The 11,631-nt window shown below is 40.1% G+C and overlaps 1 protein-coding gene across 1 annotated transcript; it reads right to left on the bottom strand.

Annotated features, from left to right (window-relative positions):
* Nucleotides 1-6,877: 6,877 nt before the first annotated feature.
* On the bottom strand, nt 6,878-11,498 carry BAG5 (BCL2 associated athanogene 5). The gene has a single exon (XM_019518509.1). The coding sequence runs from the start codon at nt 11,415-11,417 to the stop codon at nt 9,969-9,971; it is 1,449 nt and encodes a 482-aa protein (XP_019374054.1). The 5' UTR covers nt 11,418-11,498; the 3' UTR covers nt 6,878-9,968.
* Nucleotides 11,499-11,631: the final 133 nt, after the last annotated feature.

Below are 11,631 nucleotides of genomic sequence, written 5' to 3'. Positions count from 1 at the left end.
ATTTCTGCAAATTTTGTAAACCTCTGCTAGAATCAATAAATTGCTTCGCTGCTGTTACTGTATCTGTTAAGAGGCTTAGATAGAGCTGTACAGTTCTGTTAGATGAGACAACAAAAGTACTCCAAGTCAGTCCCCCAGAAAATGAGTAAGTATAATTGTATATGTATGTAACGAAATAGTATTTGCACTGATGTGGAGGATGAAGCAAAACCTAAGTGAAGCTGTGATGAAGGCCACATGACATGATATAGAAAAGCTAAAGAGCTTGTCAGAACCAGCAGTGGCGACAAATAGTAATAAACCATAAAGTTCAACTTGCCAATCATCCACGTGTCAGGAAAATGTGGAATGGGGATGTGACTGTATGCTACTCAAAATCCAGCAAATATAAGTCCAGCCCCAAAGCTGTGCCCAAAGGGGAGGCATATCTGAAGAACGTATGTAGCATCAAAGTACTGCAGGAGAGCTGGTAATGTTGCCTGTAGTTAAGGCTGTCCAATGGTTTCTATTTTAAGATGTTGTTCTTAGTTGTTTATAACTTTGCCAAACTTGAACATGTCGGCTGAAAACTTCTAGGTTGGATCTTGGCTTCAAGCTACATTTCTGGAGGAAGATTCAACTAAAACAGTTGTGTCATTTCTCAGAATGAATTTAGGGAAATATATGTCATTTTGAGCTGTCAGGGATCTCTCCTGGGCCCAGCATTATTCACTATTTTACCAATGACTTGGCTGATGGAATAAAGAGTAGTGGGAATAATAATTGTCTCTCTCTAGTGGAAAGACTTCATCTGATATTTGTGGCTGCATCATTTTGTTGGGTCATAGTCATTCTGTGATTAGCTGGTACACCTTGATCTATCTCCCTTTCTCTTATTTTCCAGCTGATGAATTTCCAGCATAGAGCAGAATTTCCCACTCCTATTCCTCAAGTGCATGACCTTGCAGTTTTGTGCTGTTAAATCTCATCCCATATTTATTACTGCATCCTTCAAGGTCACCCATTTCCTTCTATATACTATTCCAATCTCCCCCTGTATTGATAATACATTGTAAATTTGCATCATTAGCATATTCCATTAATACACTTTTAGTGGCACAGTTGCTAATTAAAATATTAAATGAGACCAGTCCCAACATTGATCCCTGAGGAACTGCATTATTAACTTCCCTCCAGCCTGATGTTTCTCATTTCAACACAACCTGCTATATCCATGCAGGAGGCAGTTCCTTACTCACCTTATAATACTCTGTTTATATCCCATATTCTCCAGTTTAACTAATAATTCTGAATGAAATGCTTTAGAGAAGTCCAGGTAAATTCAATCTACTGCATTTCCTTTGCCTATGAAATTAGTTATTAAAGATTTCAGGTTAACCTGGCAAAATCTTCCAAAATTTCAAATTTCACAATTTGTTCTAAAGCCTCATCGAGTACTGAGATGGCTCTCTAAACTATCCTTTTACTGGAGCCCTGAACTTTATTCTTATACTTCCTGATCTCTGAGCTTTCTTCGCTGATCAGGCCTTTTCCATTCTCTTTAGGCTCTCTGAGTGTTCCTAAAGTCCTCTTGAAAGAGTTAGTCATCCAATTAACTCTAGAGCACCTTCTTTATGTGATTTTGTCCTTGCTTTGGATAACATTTCAGAAAGCTCTTGATCTTTGACTTAAAAAAGTTCCAGACCTGCTCAAGTCTAGTTGACTTCACGAACTAGTTTCCAAAACAGATCCTAGTTTAACTTGCTGTTACTTACAAACCTGTTTTTGTTTATCCTTATATTTGATTTACACTGAACCAACTTGTACTGCTCCTCTTCTTATCAAAGCTGAATGTAAAAAAGCATTATATCTAGCTATTTCTATGCCTATCTGGTGAAGAAATGCATTGACTATCATATCTAGGAATATGTGGGCCCTACCATCATTAGTAACATTTGTTCTCAAATCTGTATCTGGGAAGCTAATGTCTTCCATGTTGATATAATTCTCGATATATTTTTAAGCACATATGGCTGGAAGAGGCCCCTTAGAGCACAACGTTCAGTCGTTGCATTCACAGGCAACCATTTATCTGAAGTCTCTCTCTATATAGTGTCCACCCTTTAATACTAGAATGATCTCTCTTTTTATCCAAATCAGACCCTGGGGGTCCATAGGTGATTCTTGGCACTACACTAATAGAACTTCTTATGTCATTCCCATTAAGATTTTGACAGCTGTGTCCATGCTATCTCTTCTTATATCTTTCCAGTCTATCATATCATTAACATGCACTGCTGCCCAATTTTCTTTACCTTTGCCTGAAGCGTGCATACCTTTCATTATCTGAGTTCCAGCCATGATTGCTTACCCTTTCCTAAAGCTAAGACATGATGTTTTCTCTGCGACTATGAAAGGGTTCAGGTATTTATGAGGCAATGGAAATAGTACCATAAAGAGAAATAATAACAGTCTATGCATCAAAAGAACAAGATGGGCTAGAATAAAAAATTAAATGGTTTATGACATAAACTGAATTAAAGGGAGGTAACAAAACTTGGAGACAAATTACAGGACGTCAGAAATTTAATAGATGCTGTAGCAGTGAAAGGGTCAATTACTTGTCTCTTCCCCTGACGCAAAGGAAAAGTGACTATTCCAAAGTGCTGAGTCTGAGCAGAGGCTGGGGAACTTTGATGACTCTCTCACCAAAAGAACCTGCATAAAGAATTGCATAACTATAGACCTTTTTAAAAAGATGATTTATCTGATTTGCCACAACTCTATTCAAAGTACAGTCTTCACATAGATGAGTGTGCCCATGCACCTGTATTTATTTATTAAAATTAAAAAGATCAATTTAACTTTTTATTGAGGCTGAGAATGAATCTGTAGATTTTTTAAAGGATTTGTGTATAGTTTTGCTGTCTATCAAGGAACCATCATCTCAGCATAAACACCCTTCTACCCTATAATAGACCTTGCCCTCAGGACCATGCCTGTTCTGAGCAATGCTTTTGAAGTACTTAACCCTGGTTATGGTGGATTCTCCATCATAGGCACTATTGAAATCAAGACTGGACGTTTTCCTAAAATTCATGCTGTAACACACTGATAGCTTTGGGATTTGAAGCAGGAAAGTCTTATGGCAGCAGTTCCCAGACTTTATGGGCTCACACTCCACTAGCAGTGCATGCCCAGGTTTCACAACTGAATTTCTGTGAGGTTCATGACACCACTTAAAGGGCTATGACCTAACTGGGGGTTGCAACCCCTAGTTTAGAAGCTGCTCTCCTATAGCCTGCATTTAGCAGGATGTCAGAATAGTTAGTCTCAGCCAAGGTGCCATAGCATCCTGGGATGCCTTGAGATCCTTTCAAGAGTGCCATGGACTGCCACACAATGGCAGCACTGTTAGGTGTGCAAGCATGATTCACAAGATATACCATGATTTCAAGTAAGACTCCCTAGTGTTAAAAACATTCTGCCCTGCGGTGGCCTTTGAGTTCTTTGCAACAAAAGAATTGCTCTATTATTTTTCTGTAGTAAAAAGATGAGTGAAAATTAAGAGCTGGCATTTTCTGAGGGGTGCTTCAAGTCAAAAAATGTTGAGAACTACTGGAATAGAGGATTTCTTTTAGCCCTAAAAGCTTTTTAGTCTACTTACATGTGGTTGCAGTACAATTTTGTGAGATATGCAGGGTCTATCCAAATCCCACTAATATCAAAGGGAGCAGCAGTAGATCCATGGGGTGCAGTTGCACCCCACTTTGATTTCTGCTCTATCTGAACTTCAAAACCAACTGCCTGGGAGGAGCTGCAGTATTTCTCTTCAGGCAGTGTTGAAAGAATCAGTTAACCTCATGTCTCATCATCATCTCCCTAATTTCTGCTAATCTCTATCCACCCTCTATCCTTTTATTGGTCTTGATGTTCCACTATTCAAACTATCTTTTCCTCTGCTGTTTTGATGTCTGTTAGCCATCCCTGGTAATCTCTCTGTGCTATTTCACAGCCCTGAAAACTGTTTTGGCTCTAGCTAAAAACTTTAACTAGGTTGTGGTAATATTACCTTAACATGTAGAAATGACTGGCAGTGAAGTATTGGAGGCACTGTCAAAATGCTCAAGAGGGCTAGATTTTTTTTTATGAATCTGAATAAGAGACATAAATTTACCTATATTGAACATGGGACTAATCACACAATATCTTTCTGACTTTTTGATACTTTTTTGCCTAGTTTGTGTTTTTTTAAACTTAATATATTAATCTGGCAAATTAGCATGCATTCCACTAATTATATTTGTTTGTAAACTGAGTAATATAGTGCTAGCTCCCTAGCATATTAGTAAACCTTCTAGTTTCTCTTTAAGTGGAGAAAAATGTATTGCATTATATGTGACGATATGCCACACCATCTGCATCCTTTTTTCAAAATCCTTTATCTGCCATGAACAGGAGTTTTCTATAGATGCCAGTCAGGATGAATCAATGCCGAACTACAAGATGCTGTTACCTGTAAAGTACTGACTGCCCTCAGCTCCCATTGGAATTGATGGGATGCAATACTTCACAGGACTATTTTATTAGAGCACCTAAACAACTGATTTTGTTGGTCTCTTTGGTGGATGTGTAAGAGATGCTCCACTGCATATTTCTGGCGCAACTAGTGCTACTTTTCATAAGAAATCTAGGTATGGAATTCATTTACATTTGTTGAATACCTGGTACATTTTGAGAGCTAAAGTAGGCAGGACTTTATCAAGGACAAGGCCCTGAGTTGTTATACTGCTTCCTCATGAGACGATTTCTGATTAGTTTCCTGAAATCCAGGTTTCATAAGGAGTTCCTCTGTCTCACAAGCTGGCCTAACACCACTGAATGTGGAGAAATGGTCCAGTTCAGAAGTGCCATGTAAATTTTCTGTTACTAAGGATGGATCTTTCTAAGGCTGTTTCCTATAAGAGCTTACAGACAAATAAGGAAACTTCAGAATTAGTGGATCCAGCTAGTGATCCACAATTCTTTTTCTAAGGACGTCTACTACCAGATGCTTCAGAGGAAGAGCATGGATATTGTGAAATAGTCTTCTCAGAGGAAATATTTCTACCTGACACTCCTCAGCTAACAATTACCTTGCAGCTTGAAGAATGAAAGTACTGTATATGCAGTTAACTAACCACAGATGTTCTTGTTACATGTAGTGTAGCAGGGGATTGTCCCAGAACACGCTGCCCCATGGCACAGCAGAGGCTCTCAGCCTTGGATGAGCCTTTGTTTTGTATTATTTAAAACTAACAGTGCCCGATTTATTTTCTCTATTTACTTTATGCATATGCTTCTATTATCCTCCTTTTGCTAAGCTATCCATTCTCATTCTATAAAAAATCTTGTGATATCTTTTATTGGATCTACCTTATAGCTGGGAAGAGCCATTGGACAACCTTTGGATCATTTGAGGAAGGGTATTTGATGCTGAAAGCTTGTCCAACTCCAAATGAAGCAGTTGGCTCAATGAAAGATTTTACAGAAAGACCCTGCCTCTTGCCTCTCAACATCTGACAACAATACTTCAAACCTGTAATAACAATCTTTGTATGTTATTATTAATTTTCACCACACATTTCCACCTCCCTCTTCCCCTCCCCTCCATCCCTTGGTTTTGTCTTTTTGAATAAACCAATTAGAACTAAATATGGTATCTGAGATGGAAGCATAACATTGAGATACATATGTAACAGCTTCAGTATTATTTCTCAATTTGGATACATGCTTTATTGAATTTTTCACAGACACCATTGGGGAAAGACCCATTCCATTCCATCAGGACGAGTCTGAGGCCCCCCTCTTACACATTACAGGTATCATGCAATTAATGTTTTATTTGTACAGTTACCCTGAGGTAACCCAGCTATACTCCAACCAGCTATAAATATGCACTAACTTTCTAGCTGGTTGCTATTAAGATTTAATTTTCAGATGTGCACCATGCCCAGCCAGGGCTGGGAGTCTCACAGCTGAGGCCCAGCAGCCTTCAACTCTGAGTCCCAGCAGCTCCCCAGACCCAGAGTCCCACAGCTGTGGATGCTGGGTCCTAGGAGCATGCTTCCCAGTGGCGGGCAGCCTTGGGATACTTCTAATCTCCCAGCCTTGAAAGTGCACAAAAACCCTGGGGCTGGAAGATTGCAGTAGCCATGATGGCCCAGCCCTGGGGGTTTCAGGTACCCCCAGGGCTGAAAGATCAAAGCAGCTGCATCTTCCAGCTGCAGAGGTGCACAGAACACCTCCATGGCGGGGAGCTCCTCAACTGAAGGAGCGCTCAGCTGTAGGACCTTGGTTCCTACTTGGTGCAGAGAAAGTCCGATTGGGCTCCTCTGCACTGAAAATAAGGTGTAATGGGATCTTATGTGCCATCCCACAATCATGCCTCTTACCATGCACGCGTGGCATAGCAGGAGGTGTAACTGTGGCTCATGCATTAGATCCCATTGTGTCTTTACCTGCATGTATAGAGGGGCCTTAAGAGCTAGTCATTATCCAAATTGTGCATCAAAGTAAGTCTCAAAAAATGTGCACCAAGGCAGTAAAATAAAAAGGGCGAGACCATGTTTAGATATTCTAATGAAAATATGAGTATAAAGCAGATCAAAGCAGCAAAAGTTAGCCCAAGAGGAGATGTTAGAACTCCCACACCTGGCCTTTTGAAATGTAGTTTTCTTTACTGCTGTATTTTAGGAATATAAATTTGAAAATAATGCAGAAACTTGCCTCTTTCTACCTTAAACAAGTTCTGAGTTTCCTGGCAGGAAAATTAATTATACCCTGATAAAATGTATTTTGAACATTAGTTAAGAAAGAGAAAGGTGCAATATGGTGGCACACATAAATAAACAGCTTGTACAAGGCAATAAAATAGTTTATTATTAATTAGGGATAACCAAACAATTGTTAACCTTTTACACTCTAATGTAACCATATGTATACAGACAAACCGAGATAGACATTTTATAGAAGATCATGTACATTCATTAGTTACACACATTTCCATTAAGTTAAAAAAATAGAAACCCTACTTAAAGAAAACAAAAGAGCATAAATCAACCTGATACCCCTCTCCACACTGACAAAGGAGCAAAAAGGTTAGTGTTACCAAGTTGAAAATAAGGTGCTTCAATTCAAACTCACTCATAAATCAATACAAAAGCAAGCAACTATCATGATTTAATGACTTTCTCAAAACACACATTAACACATTTCTTTTGCTACTATGTAAAGGCATAGCACACAAAAGCCATTAAGTTCCATTTAATTATGAAATGCAGCCTTTTGTGAGTTGGTCCTTTTACATTTTGCTGGATAATTAAATTTCAGTCCCCAAGAATGGAAAGAAAAAAAGCATTTGTGTACTCAAGCCATTTTGCATACAAAACAAAGATAAATTACATTCTTCAGCACAGAAACAGGATTCCTTAAAAATCATGCACCATACTTTTTTGGTTTAGCTTATTTAGTTTACTATTTTCATCCATGCAGAAACAAATTACTAATAATGTACCAGAGAGGGATCTCACCACAAGTTTTAAATGCTGCACTGACTAGATGACTGTCAAAAGATGAAAAAACCAAAGTTCACACAAAATGTTGTTACTGAAACCTTATTTAGCTACTCATTCTTAAACCCATCAAGGTGCTACTGATTTCACAATAGAAACAAATAGAAACTTCTATTATACATTGCTACACAAGCGATTCAGAAATGTGAAAATGTGTACAGAACTAAGAGGAATATGAATGATAAAACCAAGCTGGTAAACAATAGCTGTAAAACTGAAAACTTGACAGTATCAAAAATGTCTGGATTAAAGAATCAAACACGATCTAGCACAATAAAAATGTTACATCTCATGAAAGTTGCAAATACTCATTGGAGACTACAATTCAAGTAGGCAGGAAACTGAAATGTCCTTTCTAAACATAAGCAAAATAATTCAGATGTTAAATACCACTAATCACCATTCCTTTTTGCCAATAATACAAAAATAGACTGAAACTACAGTGTCACATGGCTGAAGCAATTTTTTTTTCAAACAAGGGAGGGAAAGCTACAGGAATAGCCCTCTATAAGTGTAAAATATAGGCAGAAACCTCCGGCATCTAACATATTACAATCTACTATAGCTATTTAAAAAAATAAACAAACCTTCCATGCATTTTCTTTGCCAGGTGATGTTTAAAGACATCATTGGCAAAATTCAGCAAGTAAAGATGAGGTAAAGATGAAGTAAAGACAGGGTCGTCCCCTTCGTACAATCTGAGGAATAGAAAGATTTGCCAATGGTCCCAATCCTTCACACATTATAATTTGGTTTGCAAACGGAACTCGGAACTCCTGAAGCAGAGTCAAAGTCCCCTCTAACCCATTAAATCATGGCAGTCACCTTGTATTAATTTGATATGGGTTAGCGGAATAATACATTGGATAATCCTGCTGGTGTAGATGTGTCATACTGACAATAAATTAATAGTTCCTACATTGGTATTAACTTCAGGTGAAATTAGAAAGGCACTTGTCTCTCACAGAAAGTACTTTGGCCTCAAATTAGTTAAAAAAAATTGAATTAATAACTGAAATGGGTTGCACTTGTTAAAATGCTGCAAACTTCTGTGAATCTGTGAAATAATCTTTTTAAGTTTGATTTACAAGTGACAGGTCTGTAAAGGAGTTATTCAGATGAGGGATATATTTAAACATATTTTGATCCATTAAGGCCATTTAATGCAGCTGTCTGTGCGCCACCAAACATTTGCTACAGTGGAAACATGATTTGTGCTGGCTAATTAGTTCCCAGGGCCAGAAGAAAAGGGTACTGCAGAAAGCAGCATAATCAGTTTTATTTAAAGAGCTGAAGAACCAAACCAGTAACCAGTGAATTAAGAGAAGAGACATTACACTACAAGTCTTTTGAGTGTTAGCATCTGAAGTTACATTTGACCACTATGAGATCTGTAACTTGGGTATAAAAGCACAGACAACGTTGTAACTACCTAGTTTTACAAGGTTAAATCAGATGTATCCACAAGCAATAGTAAAAATGGTTTCCATGCTCATAGATTGATGAGAAGATTTATCACATCCACACTCAAGAACAGGATCAGAAAGGATCTAAATGGCACTTGCACAAGATCCAGTCCAGGCTTTATGGATGGCAGTATAAAACCCTATAGATCTCACTTTTCTCCACTCAGTGCCTGCTATAATTTTTTTCTGTTCTTTAAAATATCATAATTACTTTAAAACAAAATGAGAACCAGAATAGGAGGAACTTTTCCCTAGGTCCGTCCATTTTCTTATAATACTAACCAGCTGGGCGTTATGTATGTAAATGTTAATTTGCAAGTTGTCTTGTAATACTGTTATGAAATGACACCAAACACTGTAGAATGAAATAGTTGGAATAAAATCAAGCACAAAAGAAAAACCAACATACTTTTTTTTTGCATTTAATCCTTCTGATTGGAACAGCACATTAAAAGTATGTCCATGCTGCTATACAGTTGCTAGATTTAACCTTGAATTTGGGCAATAGTTTTAGTTCCCTGTCTTCCTTTGGTACTTTTCCCAGTAATTTACTTTAAGGAATCCCCTGCCTCTTTGAGAAGTCTGCAGCCCCTAACTTTTGTATTACGTTTCTTAAAAAAAAAAAAGCTTGACCCAACATAAGACACTCTGATCATCACTCAGCAACGCAAGAAATCATCATCTACATATGGCAGTGATGAAAACTGAATGGTTAAGGGTAGGCGGACAGTTGCCATGGCAAGTGAGTGAAAGCGTGGGATAGCTGTCAAGCCAACTATTTATGCAGTCTCTGCAACTTGAGCAAATATTAAAACAACACAAACTTTAATTATCTGCTGCTCATGGGACTATCAGTTTATATAAAGTGCAAAAAAAGAGAAAGCAATATCTCACGGGGACCGTGGCTGTTTCAGTACTCCCACTCATCTGTTTTCATGTCTAGATAGTAAAGAATATTCTGGGCAAGCTTAACTGCCTGCTTTCTGGCAGCCTTACAGCGTTCATCTCCTTGAGGGTCAACAGCATCAAGGGCTAACAGCTGCTTCGTGAGAAGCTCTTCCAGTCTCATGTAGTTCTTATCAGCTCGGTTTCCATCAAATGACAGCACCTCCTGCTGAATCTGAGAAAGACTTCCAAGCACGCTCCAGACTGCTTTGTGGGAGTGATGTTCAGCATTAACTTGATCACTGTGCATTCGCCTTTTTTCTAATGCTTCTTTTAAATCAATGTATGTTATAAGAGTTTGCACTTCGATCACTGCTCTTCTCCTGGCTTCTCTGATACATGGATTCTTTCCTGGACTCACTTCATCCAAGCACATGATTAATCCTTGCAATTCTGCCTTAGATCCCAAATACAAGTCAGAAGCACTTTCCACTCTTAAAAATACAGAATGAACTTCTTTCATTTTTTTGCGGATCTCTTCTATTTTCAGAATGGACTGATTTTGGGCCAAGTCATAAGCTGAAGTTGTGTCAGCTTCCTCTTCCAAATCCAGGTATTTCTGTAACTTATTGATCTCTTCCACCACTTCCTTTCTGTAATTTCTTATTTCTGTGCGGCCACAAACTTCCAAAGCATCCAGATCAGCCATCAGGCCGGTAAGCACGCATGCTAAGTGCCTGCAGGTTTCGTTATTATTTACTCCCATTAGAAGCGCAATAAGCGTCCCTCTAGCTTTGTTCACATCACACAGGACAGAGTTAATTTTGGAAACGGAAGGATGCACGTTGTCCGACAGCGGCAGGGAAGGCTGCTGCTTGACGCAGCTTTCTATGATCTCCTGAACCATGCACACTTTTGTCACTGTGCGGTACCTCGCCTTCCGCAAGGAGACTTTCCCTCCGGTTTTCACCTGAGTGAGCCTCAGGATGATGTCCTGAAGACCCTCTTCAAACTCATCGCTGATGCAGTTGGCTCCTTTATAGAAAGGGGTGATTTCCCGTTCCACGAGGGACTGAGCCTCCTTGTAGATGGCCTCGATCTCCAGCCTGTGCGGGTGGTTGGCATTTTGCTCCAGCTCCTTCAGCAGCCTCTCCGTTTCCTGGGCCGCCCGCTTGCGGGCTTGCTGGACGTCCCCTCGGCCCTCCGTGTCCACAGAATCGATCTCAAACAGCTGCCTGGTCAGGGCCCGCTCCAGCTTCTTGTACTCCCGGTCTGCGGACAAGCCACTGAAGGCCGTCACCTGCTGCTCCAGGTCCTTGACTTCCTTCTGGATCTCCTGGAGCCGTCTGATGGCAGGGTGTTGGTTACCCATATCCATGCTCTTCCCACATCCGGCTCCACGTGAACTGAGAGAGACAGAGCGACAGAGGGGGCTTGGCACCAGTTTGACAGGCTGCCCTCGCACTCGCCCCATACCATCATAGGCCTGGGCTGGGGATCCGACCTCCGCCACCCCCAGCTCCTGGCCCGGGCCCTGCAGCGGGGCACCACACAGAGGGGGCAGAACCTTCCTCCTGCCCTGGCAGCCATATGGGGGCAGCCCCTTGCACCCTGCGCCCCCCCCGCGGGCTCCTCAAGGGTCCCGAACGAACCCCCCCGCCCCCCTTACCCGCGGGCCCCGCGCGGGC

This window comes from Gavialis gangeticus, unplaced genomic scaffold (genome assembly GCF_001723915.1).
Source record: "Gavialis gangeticus isolate Ggan-Ray unplaced genomic scaffold, GavGan_comp1, whole genome shotgun sequence".
In the NCBI taxonomy this organism is placed as follows: Eukaryota; Metazoa; Chordata; order Crocodylia; family Gavialidae; genus Gavialis; species Gavialis gangeticus.
This window is presented reverse-complemented; position numbering and strand designations above follow the sequence as displayed.

Coding starts and splice junctions, on each gene's coding strand:
- BAG5 (XM_019518509.1), bottom strand. CDS start 11,417: ATGGGGCGAGTGCGAGGGCAGCCTGTCAAACTGGTGCCAAGCCCCCTC.